This window comes from Callorhinus ursinus, unplaced genomic scaffold (genome assembly GCF_003265705.2).
Source record: "Callorhinus ursinus isolate GAN/ISIS: 27379988/994484 unplaced genomic scaffold, GSC_fseal_2.0 scaffold14, whole genome shotgun sequence".
NCBI classification, from domain to species: domain Eukaryota; kingdom Metazoa; phylum Chordata; class Mammalia; order Carnivora; family Otariidae; genus Callorhinus; species Callorhinus ursinus.
In genome coordinates, this window is record NW_027397076.1 from 45,111,429 (window position 1) to 45,135,978 (window position 24,550).

The 24,550-nt window shown below is 55.6% G+C and overlaps 2 protein-coding genes across 2 annotated transcripts in view; one reads left to right on the plus strand and one right to left on the minus strand.

The window, feature by feature from the left end:
• Positions 1-268, minus strand: part of ATP23 (ATP23 metallopeptidase and ATP synthase assembly factor homolog) — a 99,836-nt gene extending 99,568 nt beyond the window's left edge. The window contains exon 1 of the mRNA XM_073900753.1: positions 118-268. The gene's annotated coding sequence lies outside the window, so the exon portion shown is untranslated. The remainder of the gene's footprint in view (positions 1-117) is intronic.
• Positions 269-426: 158 nt separating this feature from the next.
• Positions 427-24,125, plus strand: CTDSP2 (CTD small phosphatase 2). Its single transcript, XM_025883349.2, has 8 exons — positions 427-1,016; positions 14,738-14,886; positions 16,530-16,568; positions 16,961-17,062; positions 17,623-17,679; positions 19,686-19,778; positions 19,927-20,112; positions 20,315-24,125. The coding sequence occupies exons 1-8, from the start codon at positions 953-955 to the stop codon at positions 20,438-20,440; spliced, it is 816 nt and encodes a 271-aa protein (XP_025739134.1). The 5' UTR covers positions 427-952; the 3' UTR covers positions 20,441-24,125.
• Positions 24,126-24,550: the final 425 nt, after the last annotated feature.

A 24,550-nucleotide genomic window follows, 5' to 3' on the forward strand; every position in this document is an offset into this window, starting at 1 on the left:
TTCGAGGGCCAAGCAGGAAGTAAGAACACTGCCCCGAACCCTCCCATCCTGGCCGGATCTGGGTTAGGATTCGCGGCTTGCCCTGGTTACCCGAAGGGCGGAACCATTCCACCTTACCCGAGATCCGACGCACAGACGTGAACACACCAGCCCGAGTAGAGAAACGTGAGCTTTGGAGTGTCCTTTTAAGTAGTTGGGAAGGGGGTGTGGCCGAGGAGACTGGGAGGCCTCAGCCGGGCGAGGGGGGAGTGGCCCGGGGGCGTGGCCGTAGCGACTGGAATGTTGTTGGGTCCTCGCACCGCATAGTAAGGAGGGGCCACGCCTCTTTTCTCCGAGAGGGCCAATCGGAGCGCAGGAGCGGTTTCAAGTCTCCCCCGCCAGCCTGCCCGCCCGCCACCCCACCCCCCTCGGGGATTCGCTTTTTCCGTAACAAAATAGCAAAGCTCGGGATGTTCCGCAGCCCCGGCCGCTCACGGGTGAAGGGTCCTGGGGCCTAGGACAGTGCTCTGGAGAGGAAGGCGCTGGTGGGCCGTGGAGCGGCCAGGTCGGGGGCCGCGAGGCGCGCGGGGGTGGGCGCTGCAGCCGCGGGTTGTTTATCCGGAGTACGGAGGGGAGGGGGGAGCCTGGAAACCGCCCCGTGTCCCATTTCCTCCTCTTGTTTTCGCTCCGGATTCTCCATGTTGGACCCAAACTGAGGAGCCCGGAGCTGCTGCCGGGGGATCGGGGCCGGGGGCACCCGGGGGAGCCGCTGCCCGGGCCGCCTGCCTTCCATACAGGCCGCCTCCCTTCCCGGCCCAGGGAGGAAACGAGAGCAGGGATGTGAACAGCTGTGGGAGTCCGAGTCTCGGGAGCCGGAGCCGGAGCGGGCCCCCGCCCAGGCCCCCCAGCCCAGCCCAGCCTGCGCGCCCGCCGGTCCTCCCGCCCAGCCAGCCCGGGCCCGCGGGATTGTTAGATGGAACACGGCTCCATCATCACCCAGGCGCGGAGGGAAGACGCCCTGGTGCTCACCAAGCAAGGTAGGGGCAGCAACTTCCCAAAACTTTGCGTCGCCCCCGCCCGGGTGGGGGGCTAGCACAACCCGCAACCCGAGTCCGGGTCCCTGACCTCCTGGGGATCAGAGCCGGCGATTCCGACCCGACTCCCTATTCCATCCGCCCCCGCGTCTCTGTCCGCACTCAGACCCCTGATGGGGCTGCGCGGGGCCCGGGCTTCTGGCGCCCGAGGGGGAGGGGCGTCATCGCGCAGCTGTCACCCCGTCCTGCACCCCCTCCCCCCGTACGCAGAGAATGAGGAGTAGCGCTGGAAGCGCGAGTCACCCGCGTCCGTCCCCCTCCCGAGTTGGGAGGTGGGGTCGTCACTTTCCCACACGACTGCGCGCAGCCGCCCCAGGGCCGTGGGGGAGAGGGGTGGGGAGGAGGACGGAAGGGTCCCGAGCTGGAATGGAGCGGGAACTGGAGAGTCCAGCACTTCCCAGTGCCCCCCCAAGCCCGAGGTCGCTTTGCCGCGGGCGGTGACGGTGTCCTGCGGGACTTGGGACCAAGTTCACCGCCCGGAGGCGGGGGCGGCCGCGGTGGGGGAGGGGCCGAGCCTGCGGGACCCGACTGGCCCGCCCGCGGCCCTGCGCTGGGCCCGGGACCTCGGCGCTCTGGCCCGGCTGCCTGCTGCCGCGTTCGCTGAGCCTACGAGCCCGACCCCGAGGCCTGGCCGGAGCCCCTCCCTGCCCCGGTGCGCTTTCCCGGGGCCGCGGCTGCACACACAGAGCCGCGTTTGTTTAGCCGGGGAGCGGTGTCCCTGGTTACATAATTCGCCGGATGGCATCAGACCCGGCGTGTTTCTGAATCGCGCAGCGAAAAAGTGCGAGTTCTCCGTGGGCAGCAGCGCGCGGCCCCCGCCTTCCTGCGGGTCAGGTGGAGACGCTAGGGGGTCGCGGGCCCTCTCTGGGGTGGTCTTGGGGACAGGAGCGGGGTGAGGCCGAGGCCTCTCCGGAGGGCGGGGAAAGGTCGCTGCCCGAGGGTGCAGTTTCTCTTAGTTTGGTCACTCGAAGCCCCGAAACTCTTTTTTCCCCTCCCCCACGTTCCTCCTCGAGCCTTGAGGAATGTGTCTAAAATAGCGGACAGAATTTTCCTCGGGGAGTAAGGACTAGCGTCGTTTTTTTTGTTGTGTTTTTGTCTGTTTGTTGATTTTGGTTTTGGTTTTTTGGGTTTTTTTCTGGAGAACTTCCCCGGACTGGGGCCACTTGGCCCTGCGACTGGGGAGCGCACGCTTTTCGTACCAAATCCCGAGCGTTCCTGCCCTTCCCTGGACCACCCAGAATAGGATGTGCAGGGCCAAGTACTGCAGTTGAACATACTGAGGCCTAGACCTAGGCCAGCTGCGGGTCCTCGGGGTCATCCACATCCCCCTATTTGGAAACATTAGGCAGCAGGTCACTTATTCCTGGGGTTCACAGTCCCAAGTAGCTCCCTCAACTTGCCTAGGTGCAAGCTGAGCTGCTGGTGTCAGCCTTTCCCTAATTGCTGGAGTGGAATGGGGTGGAGGAGCACTGTATGCTTCCTGCATTGCTGGTCCTTCCTTAAATAAGCTTGCCCTGAGGAGGGGGAGAGCTTTGCCTGCTTGGATCCCAACCCCCAAAAAGCCCCTGCTCCTTGTGCCCTGCGCTCCTGGCTGCATCACTAACAAGGCTGTGTGACCCCAGGGACAACTTTACCTCTGCTGGGCGCCCAGCTGTGCTGAGGCTTTCCGTGTTGAGCACTTCACTCCTGCCTGTTCCCAGTCTCATCCCAGGAAAGGACTCCAGGAGGAAGCCAGAAGTGAAGAGATTTGGGTGTGGAAGGATTCCAGAGGGCTCCCTGTAATGACAAGTGGGAAGAACCATCCTGTGCTTCCCTGCTCTGTCTGGTCCTCCTCTTGCAGGGGCTCAGGAGGGTGTCTTCCTGGTGAGGGGATCACACCAGGAGTGAGAGAGAGCAGGACTGCTGAAGGGGCAGCTTACATATCGGAGCTGGAAGTTTCAGCCACCAGGGCCAGTGGCGGGGAACAGAAGAGATGACAGCAGGAAGCAGAGCAGCTGACTTCTTGACAGCATTCAGTTGCTGATGTTGGTTGGATTTTCTTGGAGTTACGTTTTTTGTTTTCTTTTTTGTGTGTGGTTTGTTCTTCATCTCCCTGGGGGAATCTGAATTCTCAAGGCAGCAGCCATGGGTCTGTCTCTCTCCATGTAATTTGACTGCATTCCGGAGAAGACATAACTATTTTCCTGGGCTGCTCGGGCAACCAGCAAGCCAACTTTCTGAGTCTCTCATTATTTACAAATCCTGCATCCTTTTTTTTTTTTAAGCGGGGGTGGGGAGTAGATGTTTTAATGATCTCCTTTAGGAGTTCCTTGCTCCCGCCCCCCCACCTCCCCAGCATCCCATCTCTCTACCCTGCCTGCCTCCCTTTGGAAAAAGCGGAAGGGGTGTGATGCAGTTTATTAACAGGTCAATTTCTAGGAGAAAAAAAAGACAAATTGCTGCTCCCAGCTTGGGTGGCTTTTTAGTGAAGTTGTTTGCCATTGTAGGGCTCTTGGGGTTTTTGTTTTTGTTTTTGTTTTTTCCTTTTTAGCATTCAGTTCTTGGAGCCTTAAGGCTGGCTGGGTGTGTTGATGATTCAAAAGTAATTACAGTAAGGGAAGTAGAACAAAGTTACTGAAAGCATTGATGATAAAAGGACCAAAATTGGATCATCTTCCCAGACAGATGGGTGAAATGGCTTCCTGGTACAGCGAGGACAGGGTTGTGTGTAACATCAAAAGTAGAAAAGAAAAGTTAATATCAGTTTGGCCAGAGAATGGCCATTTATTACAGCCCCGTAGGAGAGTGTAGCCCCATTGCTGGGAGTCTGTGCCATGGGCTTTGGAGTTAGATGGGGGAAAGCCAAGGAAACAGGACGAATCCTGTAACCTCCCAGTGTGAGATGAGAGGGTGCAGGCAGCCTCTTCCAGAGCTTATCGTGACCCGCCGGTCCTGTGGGGCAGTCAGGACCTTTTTTGTTTTCCATGAAACCTGACGGCCCCTCGTCTCAGGGAGAGATGACGATGCAGTGAGTGGTCTTCTCGCCTGTGAAACTGCACAGGTGCCGCTAGCTGACCAGCCCTCAGAATTAGGACGATGGCGAGTTTTTCTAGCTCTCGCTTTCTCCCCATAAGGGAGACATTCTGCCTTATTCTTTCATGAAAAAGCTCAAACACCTTTCCTTATAGTTGTAGGAAGGCCCTAGCGTAGGACAAGTGTTGTTGGGGCTTTCTTCCTAGTTGGATCTTTGTGGGCCCAGGGTGCATGTTCATAGCTGGCTCCTCTCCTCTCCCTGCCCAAGCTCAGTCTTGGCCTCTTTGTGGCTCTGAGGCTCCCCCACAAGTCTCCTTTGGCGTTTTCCCTCCATCTTGGAATAGGGTAGGGGCCTGTGTGGTGACTCAGAGGCTGGTTTTGCTCCCTCAGGAAGACCCCAGGAGAGTGCTGCTAACTCAGCAACAAAGTTGGTGAATTTCTACCATCCCGAGGAGGAGGAGGCAAGGCCAAGGAGGCGAGGCGGGGAGTTGGTGCTCCTGCTGCCTTTGACTTGCCAGGCTTCCAGCAGAGCAGGGCTTTGGAATGGGGGGGGGATGCCCTGCAGAGCTGGCACAGGTGGTGGCGTCCTGTCTCCTCCTCAGCTATCGGGGTCTTAGAGAAACTGGCACTGGAAAGACTGTTTCATTCTCCACGAGGACCTCCACATCCGTTAACGATCGTGGACTTTGTCGAAACGGTGCGACCCCCATAGAAGTCCCACCTCTAGCCGAGGTGCGCTGCTGCCTTTCCACGGAGAATGAAATTGTAGCAGTGGACGAGAAGGGAAAGGAGAGATGGCATGTAAACGTATGCATGTGTACGTGCAGATGTGTCTCCCTTCCTCTTCTTCCTGACCACTTTTGGGTAATTTAAGCTAGTGTCCTTTAGTGCCATCTTGGGAAGTTTGGTGTTTGGGTGAAATGGGAAGGGATGGAGGGCCTGGCCAGGTGAGGCTGGGCAGCAACTGAAGTGCTCATTGTTACTTCAAATAATTGTTCCAGGAGCAAAGTTAGTTGCTTCAGGCCTGGGTGCACATCCCTACTTTTCCTGTTGGCAGTGAGACATCACAAATCATGTTAGTGCTTGGAGTGACTTCTCTGTAAAATAGGAATATTGATATTTCCACTTCTATAATGCCTCATACTTAGGAGGTGATTGAGAAATGTTAATGCCCTTATTTTTTTACACTGCTAGACCACCGCTCCTTCGTTCCTCCTCCTTTCCCCCCAGGACACAGTGCGAACAGCGCAGGGTCATGTGGGTTTTATTGTTAAAGACAGGTGGCTGGGGGTCAGAGGGGACACTGATGTGGGGGCTTGGGCCTTCTGGAAGGATCAACCTCTGAGGCCCACAAGCAGGCTTGCTGCACAGACCCCTTCTTTGTGCCAGTGTGACTTGGGATGGAGTTTTATCTGCACTCCTGCGAGCAGCGTGCGCCTTGGGGCATTTGCCGCTCCACTGGCGCCTGGGCATCTGGGGGTGGGAGGAGGCCAGGGGGCCGTGCACCTCCTGGGAAGAGTCTCTGAAGTCTAAACCTTCTGAGCAGTTGCCCAGCCTCTCAGAAATGGATGTAATGAATGCTTGAGACAGCCATGTGCCGCTTTCTCGCCCTGGCCACGTTTGCTTTGAGAGTTAATGGACCCAGTGAGAGTCACGTTTCTTTTAGGGAATTCTAGTAACAAGGAGAGAAATAAAAAACTAGGGTTTTGAAGAGAAATAGATGTTCTTAAGCTGTGTCTTTGCTGCTGTGGTTTTGGGGTACAACAGTGAGAAAGCACAGAAGCAGCATTAAATTGCTTTTTATCCTGTCTTGGGCCGGCTTGCTTGTGAAGCACAGAATTAACTCACTTGTCTCGGGGTCATGGGACTGGGTGTGGCCCTGACATGATCCCCTCCCTCTTCTGAAATGGAGACATGGTTGCCAACTGGGATATAGATGAGCTCATTAACATGTAACTCTTAGGAAGGAACTGGTAGAAATCAAAGTGGAGAAATTGACTTAGAACTGGAAGCCTCTCTGGACCAGAGGCCAGCTAGAACAGGGTTTCTTTGTCCAGCAAAGTGCCCAGCCCTTTCAGGTCCATGTGCCTGCACCAGGTCTGTTATTACAGAATGGGTACTCCAGGGAGCACCCAGCCTCCCTCAAGGCAGGAGCTGTGTATGTCCTGTTTTATCGGTCAGCTGTTCTAGGGGTTATCCTTGAACCTGATCTCTGACTAGACCTCCTGACATTTCCTTTCCCTTCCTAGGTGCACCTAGTCCTCCGCTCTGCCCCCTAAAAATCAGACTTTGCTCTGACTCTCTTTTTATTCTATACTTTTTTTTTTTAATCTCCTGACATATGAATACCTTTTTCATCCTGTAGGATTTGCTCTTCCCCACCCGCGCTGTTCTCAAGGAACAAGTGTGGCCCCATTCCCAGTGAGAGCCAGGCAGATTCATGGGAAGGCTGAAATCGCCTAGCACAGGCTTGTGCAAATGACTTCCCAGTGTAGTAGATCCCAGCTCTTCTGTTTCCATAGCAGAATGGGGCTGGGGCCCCTCCTGTGAAGGAGGGGCCCCAGCCCCTGTAAGAAGGGGCCTGTAAGAAGAGACAACAGGCTTGGGTCTTTTGACTCAGCGATAGAGAGAGCAAGTACTCCTACAAAGGAAAACCAGACCCTAGGGTACAAGTCCTCTGGGACATGCAGAAACGCTGAGCCAGTGAGATATGGTGGGGAAAGGGACCAAGGGGACATTGGCTGAATCCAGTCCTGGAAGGGTTAGTCAAGGACCACTGGCAACCCTTAGGCATTGGCCCTCAACCAGGGACACACATCAGGATCTCCTGTGACTCTTACTAAAAATATAGACCCCACCTGGGTCCTGCCGAATCAGAGCATGAGCAGGTGGGCCGGGCATGTGTGTGTTCCAAATGCTCCCTATGATTCTGACAAGTGTCCCTGGAGAAGAGCCAGGTAAACACAGCAGTGGCCCCAGCTGCCTGCTTAGCCCTGAGCAGGAAGAGTCCCCTGGAGGGATCCAATTTTGCTGTTTTATTAAAGAGCCTGTGGCTCCTAAAGGGGAGTCCTAAAGTTTTCTGAGTGTGAACGGACGGAGTAATGATTCTCAACCAGTAATGATCACAGACTATAGAGCACTGACCGTGGGCCAGATACTGTTCCTAGCTTTTTATATCTAGTATCTCACTTAATCCTCACACTGACCTGTGAGATAGGAATTAATCTCTGCTTCACAGATGAGGAAAACCTCAGCTAAGAGCTGAAGCACCTTGTCCAAGGCTGCATGGCTAGTTAGTGTCAGCCGGGACTCAGACTCCAGAGTCAAGCCCTAAGCATGACCTGCATGGCCTCTCATTTGCATTGTGCGTCCCCACTTTTTTAAGGTAACCTGAAGCCACCTTGTAAGGGACCCTGTAGTGTAGATCTTTTCCCATTAACCTGTGAGAAAACTGAGCCTCAGAGAGGTTGTGCCTTAGGTGAGACCACAAAGCTGTTGGAGAGACTGAAGTGGGGCAAGAGCTGGGTTTCTTGACTTGTGCCTCAGTGCTTTCTCAAGTGTACACACTGGTTAGCTGACCCCAGGTGAAGCTGTGGGGTGTGGCAGGAAAGGTGAGTTTCCATGGAGGTAGGACAGACTCCCCGGCCGACTCCTTCCAGTCCTTATGCAGCGGCCAGCCACTAGAGGAAGATGGAACTGGTTGGCCAACCTCAGGGAGAGAGAGTGTGTGTGTGTGTGTGTGTGTGTGAGTGTGACAGAGACAGACTGTGACTGGTTTTTGTGGAGTCCCAGAAAAGCCAGTTCCCAGGCTTGGCCCTGCCACTACCTCTGTGTCCTCTGGAATGAGAAGAAATCTCTGTGGTCTCCTCCCGTGTGAACATTTTGAGATTGAGACGGAGGTTAGGTTATGAAAGTACCTTGTACTTAATGACTAGCAGTTGATACTAGAGCCAGGACATACTCTAAGCTCCTTATAATTCTCACAGCTCTGTGGAATAGGTAATGTTAGTCTTCCCCTTTTACAGGTGAAGCGACTGAGGCCCAAGGCCACACACCTTATATGTGGCAGAGCCAGGATTTAAAGCCAAGTCTATGATGCTTTGTGTAAGCACTCTGTCGTTCACTGGTTGGAGGAGAGGTGGTTGAGGGTCCCTTTGTCCTGTGCCTTCACTGCTCTTTCTGCATCTCACTCATGCATATGTCCCCAAAAGCGGGCTTATGTAGCTGGAGGGGAAAGGAGGCACTGGATTCTTCATGGCTTTTCACCAAATCAAGCATTCCAGAAGTCAGCCAGAGAGCCAAAGCAAGGGCCGAAACAGCCACCAAGAAGGTGTTTGTGTCCTGCCTGGCAGGTTTCTCTTAGCCTCCCAGCCTCCAGCAGGGGCCTGCTCAGTACCTCCTCCTGGGGAGAGGGAGGCTCGAGGTGGGCAGGTGTGGTTTCTAGTCCCCCACAATGACATCTCTGCCCTCGGTGGCGTGCATGCGGAGAGGCCTCAGGCAGAGGCAAGAACAGGATCCAGCCCTTCGGGTTCTCCTAGATGGTATCTCTTGTCTGTCTCAGCCACCACCATGGGCCATCGATCACTTCCTGACATCCACTGAGAGCCCTCTGGCATGGGTTTGGGGGCTGAGCCTACTGCTGACACTTGTGTGAGGAAACGGCCCCTTCATCCCTAGTCCAGGACCTGTTGCTGCTTCTGGGAGCCCTGCCCCCACCCCAGCATGTTTCTAAAGTATGATTTTGGGGTTTTTTAAAAGATTTATTTATTTATTAGAGAGAGCACGAGCAGGAGGGGCAGAGGAAGAGAATCTCAAGCTGACTCCATGCTGAGCACGGAGCCAGACATGGAGCTTAATCTCAGGACCAGATCACAACCTGAGCTGAAACCAAGAGTCTGTCACTTAACCGACTGCGCCACCCAGGTGCCTTGAAGTAGGATTTTAAAGTATGTTAGAGTGACCTAGGAGGGTGTTTTGGCAATAACTTGTATAAAGGCTGATTGATAGAGGATCTTGATCATGTTTTAGAAGTTGCCAGGAATCCCCTGCTCCCAAAGCAGTCCTTGAGGGAGCATCCCTAAAAATGAGGCCCTGTGTTGAGATCAGTGACAGATTGCTGAGGGGGCAGGGAAAGGGCAGGAGGCACGTAGTTAGTGACCTGTAACCCCCCTCCGCCACCCTACAGGCTGCATTTAGGACCCAGGACTGAGAAAAGCCCTCCTGTCTTAGAAGAAAGGGAGATGCAAGGAGCCCTCCTGCCCAGGGAAGGGGGACTATTAGGGGACACCGCACAAGTAAAACAGCTTGGATGCTGGCCGCAGGGAGGGGCCATTATAGAAGGGGCTGGTGGGAGCTAAGCAGCATGGCTAAAACCACTTTTAAAAATCCACACCGTCAGATTCACAGCTGCTTTTTGGAATTTTGGGAGCTGGTGCTGAGCTGAGTGAGGCCTGTCTGCCTTTGTCACCTGAAGAGAACAGTGTCAGCAGTTGGGCATTGTGGGAACTGGTGTACCCTCCCCATTGTTTCTAGTCTTTTCTGTGTGGGGGATGTCTAGGCATCTCTCAGCCTCTTGTTCCCCTGCCGACTCACCTGCTGGTCCGAGGAGCCCTTCCGTCCACCTGGCACTTCAGGGCCTACCCTTAGCCAAGGCCCAGATGCCCCTTGCTGTGGACCTGGGAGGACTCCTCTCTGTGGGGAGCCCCAATCAGACGTGTCTTGGCTGCAGGGCCCAGGCAGCGGGCCAAGAAGGGCCGGAAATGCTCCAAATACTCTCCTTCCTCCAATAGCTCAGGGGAGGGAGGCCCCTCAGAGAGGCCATTTTATAGTGATAGCCAGGCTAAATCCTTTGCTATGGGGGGATGGGAAATGGTGGGGAAGGAAGTACTTCTGAGGGAACCAAGAAAGCATCCTTCTACGTGAATGGGCTTGTTAAAATCCAATTGCCTGAGCGCTTGCCTTCTGCCGCCTCCCAGGCGGATGTGTGAGGAGTTCCTTTGCTGGGACACGAAGCTGTGTTGTTGGCAACAGTGATATCTGAACCTGACCTTCAGAAGAAGGTTAAAAATAGTGTTGTCCTGGCAAAGCCAGTCTCCGTCTTGGGGGGGCGGGGGACGGTGTGTGTGTACATGTACGTGTGCGCACGCAGACCTGTACACGCAGGAGCTTCTGAGCAAATAGCGTCCCCATCTGGTGCTTCTTGGGGGCAGCAGTGGTAGACAGAAGGGGAGAGGGCACTGTTCATCTCAAGTGGAACAGCCTCACCTGCTTTCCTGTCATTTGCAGAATATTATCCAGGGTGTTTGCAAGCTGGAGAACAACTTCCCTAGTGGGTTTGGAGGTAGGTATATAGGGATGCCGTGCTCATGATCAGAGTTCCTTCGGCACCTTTCTCATGGCTCCTCTTCTTGAGCTTCAACCACATGCTGGGGGTGGGAGGGCCCCTGACCTCCTGTTGCTGGCCTCCTACAGTGAGGTCCAGTGTTGCTAACGAGGGGTCATCTCCCCTTCAATAACTCAAACGAGCACGGCACTTGGCTCTGGAGTTGCCACAGCACATTACTGTGCCAACAGCAAGCTTTGTTTATCCCTCCATTCCGGAGTGAGGTCTTGGTGTTGGCCCAGGTAGCGGATGAGGAAACCAAGGCTCCAAGAGGCTGTGTGTCGGAGTCAGTAACTGGCAGAGGCTGGCCCCCAGCCCAGGGGACCCTGGGAACAGAGCGCACCTCCCGTGTTCTGCCACCTCTTCACGCCCTGCCTTGGCAGGAAGCCTTGCAGCGGTGAACTGGAGGAGTGGCCTGGCTTCCTCGCTCTCAGCCACCTGCTCACTGTCTTCTTAAGCCGAGCTCCCCTCGTTAGGTCTGTGCTGGTCCTCTCTGACACTAGGCCCCAAACCAGATGTTTGGCACAGAGGGAGCAAGGTGCACATCAGCAGCTGGGCAGGAGAGGAGGGGTGCCCACAAAGCGCAGGCAGCAAGAGGGATGCAGGGGGGAGAACAGCTGGTTCTGGGGCTACATGGCACCCATTGGCATCCTGCCTTCCCAGGTTGGGAGATTGTGGGCAACGAAGTCCCCAGGGGCCCGTAAAGCCTCTTGTGCCTGGTGTTCCTGTCCTGGGAGGGGGGGCCGGTGCTCCTCCCCATCCTGCACGGAGGGGTCAGGGCTGGCCTGCACCTAGCTGTCGGGGACACAGTACTGAGTGCTGGCTGAAAGGAGCCCTTTGAAAGGCTCTTTGACACAAGTCTCAGATCCCACTCTGATGAGTGCTCCCCCTCACCCTGAAACCCACTGAACAGAAGCAGGTCTTGGGCCAAAGCTCCTGTCTCCAGCCCCTTCCCTATCCCCTCCCCCATTGTCCTCTTGATTTCCCAGAGGTATCTGTCAGTCACAGCAGGTGCGGGGCTGGGATGGGGGTGAAGCAGACCCTGGAGTGGAGTCCCAGAGCCTTGTACTATTTCACCCCTTGCACCTTTCATGATCTGCCGAAGAAGGCGGCTGAGAAGGGGGCTGGGCCCCAAACTAGCCCTTCAGCATTCTAGCCTAGAGAGGAGGAGAACAGACATTCTAAGAGACTGCGAGTGCCCCACCACCTCCCTGGTGCTGTAGGAATAAATGTACTTGATGCCCCTGAGCCCGTCGGGGTGGGTAGTGGGTAAGAGCTCTGGCTCTGGGTTCAGGCAGATCAGCTCTAGGCTCAAGTCCTGCCTCTGCTGTCGTCCCGGTGCGACCTCAAGCAGCTAGCTTCGGTTTCCCTTCTGTAAAATGGGGAATTTGTGCCTACAGATGGGTCTGTGGTGAGGATTAAGTGAGGTGATGATGTGAGGTGTTTAACACAGGGCTGGCACAGCCTCGGTTCCCAGTAAGCACGACTGAGGCCCAGAAAGACTGCGTGGCTTGCCGCAGGTGCTCAGCTCCTTCAGTGCCCACCTTCCCATCGTCACATAAAGGAGGCTTTTCTGTTTCTCCCTCTTCTGGGCTGTTGCACACCAGTGAAGCCTTCCACAGGTCCTGGCTCTGTGCGAGTGACAGGGCCCTGGAGTTCACAGAGTCACTCCCTTGGCCAGTCAGTCACGGAGCACCTGCTATACACAGGGCCAGAGGCTGGTGAATGTTCTCGGCTGAGGCCGTTGCCCATCAGGAGGCAGCCATGTTGAGGGGAGGCTAAAGAGGCTGTGATGGATTCTCAGAGGCAGTGTTCATAAAGGTAAGGAGGACAGACAGCCTGGAGAAGGGCTGAGGGAAGTGGGGCCCCAGCACAGGGACATGTGGGGTATTGACCTTGCTGCTGTGGCGCCTGGGGGACCCTCCTCCAGGCGCCACAGCTCTCTGCTCTGTTCCGAGCACCTGCCCCCAGGGTCGAGGCATTTGTGGTCTCTGAGGCCCAGGGGCTGCCTGGTTACATTGTGTTTTTTGAGAAGACCTTTATCCCCTGCTGAGTCCAAACCAAGCTGAGGAGCCCCCACCCCCACCCGGCCGAGCTCTGTGTCTAAGGCTGGAGTGCATCTGCCTGTTGGGCCTCCCGCGGTGGGCACCAGCAAGGCCTCTCTGTGGCCCCAGCCAGCTGCCCCTTTCACCCCCCTGCCTCTCAGGATTACTTAGCCTTCACAGCGTCTGTCACTAAGATGCTGAGTGCATTCTTGACGGCCTCTCTTCAGGAAAGGCCCGGGCTGTGTGGCCTTGTAAGAAAGGCTCCATGCCCGGGTTAAGCCTCTGATTGTGGTTCTGCATGAAGAAACCATAAACCAAAGGAAAAGTGATGGTTCAGCTTTGGTCTTGGAGCTTTGTGTCAGCGTCTGCTTGCGTCCCCCAGCTCGGAATTGAATGTGGGCCATACAGGCAGGTGGAAAAGCTGCCCTTTGCCTCTGATTGCTGCATAGATTTTATTAAGAGTCAGGAAGAGTCCAGGGAGCCTCTCATCCTGCTCTTTAGGTGCTGGGCTCTGCTCTAAGGTTTGTCTCTGTAATACAGGGGCCTCACCAGGGGGTGGGGGGCCCCCCTCCGCCGTGCATCTTCTTGGTTTATGACAAAAGCCCCAGTCCCTGGAAATCTTGGTTCTTCCACCGGGGCCAAGAGCTCAAGAGTGATACCTGGGTTTGTAGGCTAATTGCTGGGGAGGCCTGGTCCCTTACTGAAAGGTTTCTAATGGTCATCCCAGTGTCAGGGGGTCAGGCCTCACCCAGGGAGGGAGCAAGTTCTGAAGCACAGGGATGGCAGCCCACACCTGCAGGAAGCCCTCTGCTGCTGTTGAGTCAGAGCTGAGTGGGCTGGCCTGGGCGCTGCTGCCTGCCGCTCGGCGGCCATTTCCTCACCCTTGGCCGTGGCGAATAGAGTCTGGTTTTCTCTCCTCCACTCAGGGGTACAGGCAGCCTGCACCCAGGTATTAAATGACCCTCTCCCCACCTCTTTGCAAGGGCCTCTGTGCTCTGAGGACCGAGTCCTGCCTTGCTCCTGGGTGGGTCCCACCACATTGCCTCCCCCTTTCCTTCCTAAAGGGAACAACTCAAGGAAAGTCATCCTTGGTGCCACATTCTCTTTGCCTTTTTGACGCCCACAGGGACAGGTGTTTCCAGATTTATTTTCTGTTTCCTGCACAGTGGTCCGCCCATGTTGTAAGGTAAAGTGGGCTGGGTGTAAGCCTTGGGCCCCTCCCACCCGGGCGCAGACCTGGGGCTGGGGACTGTCCAGCCACAGTGACGCGGCGCCACCTCCTGGCCGAGGTCCCCACCGCTTTTCCCGACACTTGCTCAACAGTTGCCAGAACAGTTTCTGTTAAAAAAAAAAAAAAAGGCACTGGAACGATATTCTGAAGTCCGTTTCTGGTTGATCCTGTAATGGCCGAAGCCGTTTGTACCAGCGTGGCTTTTCTGGGGCTGCCTTGCCAAGCCTCCGATTCAAATGGCTTTGTATTTCCAAAGCCTGAATTACCAAGGCAGGAATGAGCAGCTACAGTCTAGAAGCCAGGCCATTGGCCTAGAACCCCACACCAGGTGTGTTTCCCAAGGGGTTGGCGTGCCTGTGGCCTACGGGTCAGGCCTCGTGCCCGCGAGGGGAGAGAGGAGGAAGGACCACGACCAGGGGAGGGAGGGAGAGTGTAGCTTCTTCCTTGGGGCTGCAGCTGTCTTCCTGTCTCTTGTCCCCGGCCTGGCCTCATCTCTGCTGCCGCAGACCCAGCATCTGGGGATGCTGACCCTGGACAGAACCACAGCTCCACTAACTCGAAGGGGCCTAGGTGTCTCCTTTGTCTAGAACACCTAGTTCTTCTGTGAAGAAGAGAACCAACCAAGGCTGGTCGGGGGGCAGGGGGGTGGCCTTGGTAACTTTTACTGTCGCGGGGACCTTCGGCATGCTACCGGCGTGGCGGGACCCCTGGATTCTATACCCGGCTCCATCTTTGAGTACCTCCCCCTGCCGCGAAAGTGAGATCAGCTTCTCTGCACCTCATTTCCCAAACCAGAGAGTGGGGATTCCTGCTGCTTCAGCTGTAGAGAGGTGTTGGAATAAAGCTGCGCCCTCCGCTATGGACTGTATTTGATGCTCTGCCGAGCACCTGCTGTGTGCCCTGGTGGGGCTTACAGATTGGAGGGAGGTGGGCAAAGGGTACCTGTGGCCAGAGGGACCCTGTAGCTAATGCATCATCATTCCTTCTGCTCTAGGCCTGGTCTCCAAGTCCTCTCCTAAGAAACCCCGTGGACGGAACATCTTCAAGGCCTTTTTCTGCTGTTTTCGCACCCAGCATGTTGGCCAGTCAAGCTCCTCCACTGAGCTCTCCGCGTACAAGGAGGAAGCCAACACCATTGCTAAGGTAGCTCGGAGAGGGTGGTGTGGCGCCGGCAAGGAGGGGGCTGCTGGTGGGGGCCCCTGCAACTGTGGCATGTGGGCAGGGTAGTCGGCCCGGAAGTCTCAAAGCTCTCTGGCTCAGAGGCCTCTCCTCTGTCTTGCCCGCATTGTCCATCTCCTCTCTCCTGGCTTCCATTGTGATATGGGCCATGTGGCTCTCTCTGTAGTTTCTGAGGGCCCCTGCGGTCCAGACCCTTCCAGGTTCCAGGAACTGTGCAAGGCCCTTTGCATGTATTGTCTCATGTGATTATAGCAGCCATGCAGGGAGATTCACAGAATATTCCCACTTACACACCTGGAAACTGAGATCCAGAGGGTCTGTGTAGCCCCCGAAGAGTTAATGGCTAATAAATAGTCAGAGTTTGAGCTCCAAGCTCTGTGGCTTAACTGCTGTGTTTGTTGTGGGTCCTGTACTATGCAAAGCTGTCTTCCAAGTTACTTGATTTCCCAGGAAGCAAGGAATTAAAATTCCACCACACTCTCGATACCCTTCTCCAGCCCTCTCACCTGTCCTGGGGGGGACATTGGGAAATGTGTGGGTGTCCTTGAGCCTCACAACAAGCAGAAGGTATGTCTGGCATTTCAAGGGTGGGGACAGCCCAAACCAAAACCCCATCCGCCCCCAAAGCCATTGGTTACTTCTTTCGGAAACACCAAGGTCGAGCTCTCCTTTTTTTCTCTCAAAACCAGGCTGAAGACATGTGCGTCAGTGCATTATCCAGTAGGGGGAAATCGGTGTAAATAAAGTGCAACGTGACAGTATTACTTAGCAATTGATTTTTACAAAGTTCATGATAACACGGGAAAGTATTGAGTTGCAACATTAAGTTGAAAAGCAGAATGTGAAATTGCATATTATGGGGGAAAAGCTGCTACAACAGGCTTAAAGGACATACACTAAAATGCCAACATTAAGCTTTTCTAAATGCTAGGATTTTCGTTTTTCTTCAGGGTTTCCATTAAGAACACGTTATCACTTTTTACAACCCTAACATTTTTATTACTAGCGAAAGGCCAGGGAAGCCTTCTGACCTTTCTGTACTCCACTACCCCTCACGTTTTAGGACGTGCAGTGTGGGTGCACATTGGCATGCGTGATGTTTTAGAGGGGCTCAGCACCCGCTCCCCAAAAAGAGTGTCTAGAAAACACACCACAGTGAGGAGTTCTGATTTGGGTTCTGCCTCTGATTCCGGGTCCCCACCTCAGCTACTGGAGTTCCCTGTTCCTCACTTTGTCCAGTAGAGAGGCAGTGACCACTGAGAACAGACACTGCCTTCTCCATCCTTCATCAAACCTAATGTCGAAAGCAGCTCTGGCCTTTCCCCTTTCCTGTCCAGCTCTTAGGAAAAGTCATTTTTGGGGCACCTGGCTGGCTCAATCGGTAGAGCATGAGCCTCCTGATCTCAGGGTCATGAGTTCAAGCCCCACGTTGGGCAGAGAGCTTACTTTAAAAAAAAAAAAAAAAAAGTCACTGTTTTATGTCAGAACCTTCCAGGGGGCTGGGGTTTTGTGGAGAAAATGACCCTCTGGGCCTGAGGCAAAAGCAGTGGGCTTGAGCTGGGATGGCTTTGGCTCGTGGGCACTGACTGCCTCCTTTTCTCCAACAGTCGGATCTGCTCCACTGTCTCCAGTACCAATTTTATCAGGTATGTGACTTGCACCCAGACCTGTGGTCACATCGGGTGACGCCCGTATTCCTCAGCGCCTGGCTGGCGCTGCCTTGGAAAGCCATTTGTCCCAGATATTTGCTGAGGGCCCACTCACTGCAAGGCGTTAGATTTTGGGGGGGATAGCTGACCTCCATCCCACACCAGCCCCCGCCTGCATCTCAATGTCCAGATCACTTCATAGTCCAATGGGAGGCTGGAGCTGAGGAGCCAACTCTCTCTACCTCTTGGCCGTCAAAGGGCGCCTCTTCTGGGTTGAAGTTGGGGGTCTTCTGTGTCTTGCAATGACCCTGGTCCTTCCCAGAGTTCTGCTGAGGAGAACACTTGGGCTTTCTTGGTGGCAGGCCTCAGCAGTCTGGCTCTGGTTTCAGATCCCAGGGACCTGCCTGCTCCCAGAGGTGACAGAGGAAGATCAAGGAAGGATCTGCGTGGTCATTGACTTGGATGAAACCCTTGTGCATAGCTCCTTTAAGGTAGTTCCACGTCTGGAGTTCTTCCTACGCGCATCTCCGGCTGTCTTGTGTGCCTAACTGGAGGTGCTCGGGGCAGCCTGAAGCTGAGGGCGGGCTGGGGGGCCTCTGGCATTTTGTCCACACTGGCGTCACAGGTGCTCAGAGGCCACACTGAAGATTGTGGAGTAGGAATCCCTGCTCCCCCCAGTCACTGCCCGCAGTCTTCGTCTGCCCCTAGTCACGTAGCCCAGAGAGCCGCCAGGGCTCTGGGCAGGGCAGGCCTGTGAGAGGGTTTGAATCAGCCTTGCACCTTGCCTCCCTCCATTCTGTCAGGATATCTGTTAACTCAAGAAGGCCCTGAAACAGCTCAGGCAGAATTGGGGGTGGTGGGAAGGAGGGAAAACTCGGAGGGGATGTTGTGCTCCTTAGTGGGGTGGTAGGATGAGCTTCCTGGAGTCTCTGAGATCTGTTCCTCCCCAGCCCTCCCAGGGGACAGCGCCCCCAATTCTGCCTGTGGCTGTGGCAGGGACTTCTTGTCTGCTTCCCACCATGCTGACCTCATTAACTTTTCTGCCTTCCAGCCAATCAACAATGCCGACTTCATAGTGCCTGTAGAGATTGAGGGGACCACGCACCAGGTGAGCTGCCTGCCAGGCCACAGCCAGCCCAGAGGCCTCGGGCCCCTCCACCCACCGATGCGCTCCGTCCATGGGGCCCTCTCCTGCAACTTCAGCCTCTCCTTTATTGGTACCTCTTGCACTCAGGGCTTTCTGATCTTAAGAACAGTTCAGCCTCTCATCCTCTCTAGCTGTCATCCTTTTTTGCTTTGCAGCCAAGCTGTTTAAAATTAAATATGACTCAATAAGAGTAATAGCTGTCATTTACTGAATACCGCCTCCCGGTCAAGGTGGCCAGCGCTGTTAAATGATTGCGTTTTCTCAAATCCTGAAGCCCTGGTGTCTCTGCCTGTTTTCTCTCTTCCCCATGCCCACCCACTCCGTCTAGCTAGTGGATTTCTTCCTCCCCGGCCCCGGCATCCCGTCCTCTGTGAAACTTCTCCACTTCCCCTCCCCTTAGGTCCCTGCCCTGGATTCCGCCCCAGGAAGTGCTCTCAGAGAGCACTTAAATCCAGGTCGGCTCAGCCTCTGGCCCTGCATAACCTGCTCAGTCCAGGATCATGCAGTGTTGGTAGCAAAAAAGCATTTACTCCAAATGCTTGCCCAGAAGGCCTGCCAGCAGGCCTGAGAGTCAGGGACCATCGGGAACAAGGCCCTGGTAGCCCTGGAACTGTTTTCTTGGCCTGGTGGAATAGACGAGTTACTTATAGTGAATGTGGGGATTGAGGCTTCCCTGAGGAGTCACCACTATCCTGTGTCCCTTCGAAGCTTTCGTCCCCAACACCACCAGCCCCCCCATCTGAGGTGACATCAGGCCCAGCACAGCCCCTGCTCAGAACCAGGCTTGGCCCTGGACTGCCTAGCAACTGCCCAGCTGCCCTTTCCATCCGGCTGAGGTTATGGAGACGTACAAAACCTGCAGAGGGAAGAGGAAGGCATGTTTTCAAACAGGCAGATACGCACAGTGAACTCCTGATTGACAGGGAAAAAGAAGCCTGCCTCAGGAAAAAGGGCTGAGATTATGGTTGTGGGGGTGGCTACCTGCAGAAGGTGGGTTTTCAGCAGAGAGAGGGGAGGGGATGCCAAGCTTGATGAACAGCCAGGAAGAGGGAGGGACCTGTTAGAGGTTGAGAAGTGGCATCTGCAAGCAAGAGAGCCAAGCTGTGGCTTCTTGGAGCAGAGGGTTTCTGCTGCAGAGCCACTGGGGGTCTGGTGAGTTGGTGGCCAGTTCAGGCCACTGCCAAGGAGGAAGAGGCATGGCAGGCACGTGCTCGTTGAGCAGGGAGTGATGTGGATAACGAGCTTTGAAGGAATGCTTCTCGTAGCATCGAGGCTGGCTGAGAGAGATCCCGGAGGAAGGGAGGCAGTAGAATGCGGAGCGGTGAGGGGCAAGTAGCCGACCAACTTTTGAGGCCAAACTGTGCAAGATCGTGAGAGGTGGACTGAGTGTTAGGGGTGACTGGCTGGAGCAGGCACAGCGGTGGGGCACGAGAGCAAGACGTGCAGGGTGTCTGACCCACAGTCACTGAGGGCACGGGTCACTTCTCCCCGGCACATTTCAGAGAAGCCGTGTGAGGGCATGAGGTTTCACAAGTGTCTGCGACCTTGCCTGATGGTGACCTGGACACTGCCCCGCCAGAGCCAAGGACAGGAAGCTCCCACAGAGGCTGTGGCTGGATTCAAGTAATCCAGGATAGGCTGTTTCCGTCTGTGAGGCCTATTCTTGATTACTTGTTTCTGGAGGCAGCTGATGGTTCGCCGCCTGAAACCGAGATGGCTTCTGGGATGTGGCGCACGCGTTTCTTCCTTAGCTGGGGCACGGGTGGGCCGCCAGGCCCGCTAAAGCCCCGTGAGGAGGTGATTGCAGAGTCCCGGTCTGGGGGGCAGAAGGTTCCCAGGGTGTAGGGGCCTGACAGAGTAAGGGGCGACCCCGCTGACCCTGCTGTGTGGAGGTGGGGACAGTGACCCCTGCTGCGTGCCTCCCCCTCACAGGGATGCCTCCAACAGGCCTCTCTGCTTTGCCTCAGGTGTATGTGCTCAAGAGGCCTTACGTGGATGAGTTCCTGAGACGAATGGGGGAACTCTTTGAATGTGTGCTCTTCACTGCCAGCCTGGCCAAGGTACCTGAGGGCGGGAGGGGGGTAAGGAAGCAAGAGCATCCACGGGGCGGGCGGGGGGGGTGGGGGCAGCAGCTCTTTGCTGGTCTGCGGGCAGCCCCGGGGTGGGGCCAGGACCGCCTCAAGACAAAAGCATCTCCTCTGCTCCTAGTACGCCGACCCAGTGACGGATCTGCTGGACAGGTGTGGTGTGTTCCGGGCCCGCCTGTTCCGGGAGTCCTGCGTGTTCCACCAGGGCTGCTATGTCAAGGACCTCAGCCGCCTGGGAAGGGACCTGAGGAAAACCCTCATTCTGGACAACTCGCCCGCCTCTTATATCTTCCACCCAGAGAATGCGGTGAGGGGTCCAGACACACCCACCCTGCAGGGCTTGGGGAGCCCCTACCCCGCGGGGGGAAAGATGGGAGTGGGCCGTGGAATCCCGGGCTTCTCCAGAGGAGCGCACCACCCAGCTGCCCCCGCCAGCCTCCTGGGGCTCTGGCACAAGGGAGGGAAGAATTGGCAGTCAGGAGACTGACACTCCCTTTTCCCCGTCCCAGGTGCCCGTGCAGTCTTGGTTTGATGACATGGCAGACACTGAGCTGCTGAACCTGATCCCGATCTTTGAGGAGCTGAGCGGAGCAGAGGATGTCTACACCAGCCTTGGGCAGCTGCGGGCCCCTTAGCCTTCCCTGCTTCCGAGCAATGGCCCTCCCAGTAGGGGACTTTCCTACACTGTGCCTTTACGATCAGCCTGATGGAGCAGAAGCTGGAGCATCTCACCAAATGGGGCCTGGAAAAGAAGTGATTGGAAAGGGCTTTAGGATAGATGCGAAGTGGGCACATATCAGACCAACGACACCCAGAGCGGCCTGCTCCCTGAGTTGGGTTCCCAAATGTGAGTGTGTGTCTGTCTGTCTGTGTCTGTGTGTCTTGCCCTGAGCTGTGGCCCCAGGATGTAAGTGTTTAGGTGGAGGGAGAAACTGAGAGATCGAGACTCCCCAAGTTAGTCTGCCTCCTCGCCAGTCACCCTGAGAACCCCCGAACTGGTAGGGGTGGAAACCGTCGAAGGCTCTGTTGCCAAACCTATGGCCTTTCCTCGGTGTTACAAGGCTCATGCCAAGGAGAAAGGGCGAATCAGAGGTTGCCTTCAGGTGTCCCAGGCACACCCCTTTCTGAAACCTTGCTCCAGCCAGCTACTGCAGACCGAACGACATTTCTAGAAAGGTGAGAGCTTGTTTCCAGAACCAGCAGCCCCAGCGGCCACCACGTCCATGGTCTGAGGGCTGCCCTTGCCTCCAGTCGAGTGCCTGGCATGGGCCCCGTCTGTGTCTCCCCACGGCTTGGGCGCCGGGCCTGCCTTCCTCACCACCTAGCCATAGTCTTGAACCTGGGGGGAAGGAGGTCTTCTCCCTGCCCTGGAAGAAGACAGATAACATTTCCGTTCTTTGGACTCTGTTTTAAAATTCTCTTTCTAAACATGGAGTGTTGGGCCTGTTCTGTTTCTGACAAAGCTGCAGTCTCGGGCCTGAGATGAATGTGGGAGGCCCTGGTGGTGCGGGTGGGGCGGGGGAGAACCCCCAAACCATGGGTGTGTGTGTCCCCTTGGCTTGTAGATGAGCTGAGCGTGGGACTGCGTCCCTAAGTCTGCTCTTCAGGGATTCTCTGCTGGTGCTGGTGCGAGCACTTCTGTTCCAAAGTCCAGGAAGGGCGCTCCGAGCCCGGCCCCTCCTGTTTCTTGGGCAGGGCTCGTTCCTGTTGTCTCCCCCAGGGCCTGGCCTGTGCCTCTCATGCCCTGCTCCTGTCTGGTCCTCCCGCGCTGTTGCTTTTCTGCTCCAGGGCCTCAGAGGCGCTCCTGCTTTTCCTGGGCTCAGGGCAGTGGGCGTTCTCATCCTTTCCTCTGCCACCCTAACGCACATGCGTCCTGCCTCCCGGAGCAGGTGTGAGCAAGCCCTTTCCACACCTGCGCTTTGTGTGTCTCTTGCTTTCAGAGTTTCGTAGTGAATGCTTTCAAAAATTGCCACAAGATGGAAGTTTCCTGAGGATGGAAAAGGGGAAGTGCTGCTGTAATTGGGAGCACAAGGGCCCCCCCAAAAGGGAGCCCCGCCCCAGCATCACTGCCTTAATCATGGCCTCCCCTGGGGCTGGCTGGGGTTCTCTCCTTCTCCCTCCCTCCCTCCCTCCCTCCTTCTGGGGCGTGAGGCAGTTCCTCTCCCCATCTCTGCTTTTCCTGGAGGCAGGGGTCACAAAGGATTGGCGAGTCGCTTCAGGTGTGAGGACACCCCCCCCACTCAGGACTCATCCCTATTATCCTTTTCAGCGTCCGCACACTGGTCCAGCCCGAGGAATTGGCAGGTGGTGGAGCGGCGGTGTGGTGTTCTGAGACGTAGTGGGCTGACTGGCATCTTTCTCTAGCTTGTGGTACCACCTCCCCTCCTTGTCCCAAGGTTGAATGGCCTTGTCTTTCCCATTGGTGTCACAGAAGTGGAACAGAGTTCCCGAAGCACATGTGGTCATTTCCCCCAGTATCATTCCCTGGTGCCCCTGGGGTCCTACAGGCGAAGGAAGAGGGCTCCAGTGCTAGCCAGGAACGAACGGTACCTCCGAGGGGAAGTGGGAGCTTCTGATTCTAAGGCCCTGTCTAGGCCTCTATCCGAATACCTTGGAAGGGGCCTCTCTCCCCAGCCCCACCCTAAGGGTTAGCCTCTGGGCCAAATCTGCCACCTGGGCCCAGCCAAGCTTTTCTGACTAAATAAGCAATAAGGCGCTAAGCTGATCCAGTTCTCGGACCCTTTCTGTCCTCCCTTAGGTCTCCCATGTTTTTCCCGGTGAAGGAAGAGCGTGTGCCACCCCCTTTCCTATTAGGCTCCTCCAAATGCTCCGAGTGTGACTCGTGACCAGGGCCCAGGATATCTCGGTGGGGGGGTGTCACTGCTGCTGCTGCGTGAAACCCCTGCTCTCTAGGCCTTGTTCCCGGCAGAACCCTGCCCTGCCCACGCGCAGGTCCTCAGCAGGAATACCCTATTCCCTCTTTCCCCCTTCTCCCGCCTTGGGCGGAGAAGGAACTCAGCCAAATAAACCTAAACAGGGTCCATCTATGTGGACCAGAGCCAGCCTGAAGTGATTATTTGCTGTCTGGTTTCCAGTTTCACAGTGTGTTAGGGGCGAGTGTTGATTGCCAAACTTGCTCCTCAGAGGAATCCGGCCAGACGCCGTTTTGGAGGAGGGCAAGCTTGGGAGGGAAGCAGTTTAGCCCAGGATCTGTTCTGGGGCTTCCCAGCAGCCCTTCCCGTTGGAGGCTGTCCTTAGGAGGCAGTAGGCCACTGTGCCTGGTCAGCCCCAACTCAAGCCATGCCCAGAATCTGCCCACCGGCCAGCTTCAGTTCTTCAAGGTGCCTCTTCAGGGACACAGTGTGTCTCTCTGATTGGGCTTCTAAATCAAAAGCCTGATGTTCGTGTCCCTCTCATAGGGGGAGCTTGGGACACAGGACCAGTCTGGAAACAGTCAAGGGGAGAGTTTTCACTCTGCACATTGTAGAGGGGACGCTCTGTAGGCACGTGGGTCCTTGACTCTAGAGAGGTTGAGTAAATTTGCCTTCAGTTAACCCGGGACCTTCTGTTTAGTTCCCTCCTGCCTCCCAAAGATTTTGACCATTTTGTAAGTATATAAACTCACCTCTGTGAACAGTGGCCCAGAAGCATCTTTATGCTAAAAGCATGGGAAGTCTATAGAGGCAGTCATTCCCTGGGAGATGGGTCCCATTCAGATCTGCTGCCCCTGCCCCTGTTCCTGAGGCCTCATTCAGGATGGCAGACCCCACATAAGGCTGGCCTGAACCCCATGTCCCAGCCAGGCCGAATGTCTGTGGAAGGTAAGCCCCTTTTCACCTTCAGGTCTTCAGTTGGTTACTGTTGTTGTTCCTCGGTTACTTTTTGTAAAATGGGGTTAGTTTTGTCTTTTTTTTTTTTTTTCCTTTTTAAATGCCCGTAAGTATTTGCATTCAAGCAGAGGAGGGGAGGCAGGGGTGTGCCCCGCTGTCTCTTGCCCTGCTGTAGGGCTTGCCCCCAGAGCAGACCCTCCTCTTTGGGCCCCGTGAGCTTTGCTTATAGTTATCCCAAGTTTGACACATTCCATGTCCTGCCACTTTCCCCCTCAAGATGCCATTTGGAGGGCAGGGGATCTGCTTCCCACTGTGACTGGGCTATGGGGACTCTGACGACCTTGCTTCCAGATTCATGGTTTGATAAATTTGTTGTATTCAAAAACTTGAAATGTAGGACGCCATTAAGTGTCTGTTTATATTTTTGGAATATTTGTATTACTTACAATTAATAAAAGCGGGTTTAAAAAAACCCATCCAGAAACGGGAACTGCTCCCTGACCCTGCCGTCATTCATGTGGGCAGTCACCGGGCACACTCTGCCTCCCTTGCCACCCCTCGGGGCCCCCAGGCTGGGTGAGCCGCTGCCTCTGGCTGGGAGGCCAGCCGCACACTCAGCACCGACTGGGCTTCTGCTCAAGGTTACAGAGGTTGGACTCTTTCTCTGGCCCCCATTTGGAACCAACTCCGTTGCCTTCCAGGTGCTTAATAAGCATACACTTGGTGTCCTATTGACTTCTGGGGGACAAACCAGAAACCCCGAGGGACTGGGAGTCTGGGAGTCTTCATTCTTCTGCATCCCTTCCTGATTCTCCCAAACCAGGATCCCCGGGGCTTAGAGCCCAGCAGGGTTCTTGGCACATAGTAGGCACTCAGATTGTGATTGGACTGCTGTAGGGACCCCAAGGGAAACCC

What these genes read in the sequence shown, in the direction of transcription:
- CTDSP2 (XM_025883349.2), top strand. Translation starts at nt 953, where the DNA reads ATGGAACACGGCTCCATCATCACCCAGGCGCGGAGGGAAGACGCCCTG. An exon ending in AAGCCAACACCATTGCTAAG is followed by an intron (nt 14,887 to 16,529) that starts GTAGCTCGGAGA and finishes TTTCTCCAACAG; the next exon opens with TCGGATCTGCTCCACTGTCT. An exon ending in TCACTGCCAGCCTGGCCAAG is followed by an intron (nt 19,779 to 19,926) that starts GTACCTGAGGGC and finishes CTCTGCTCCTAG; the next exon opens with TACGCCGACCCAGTGACGGA.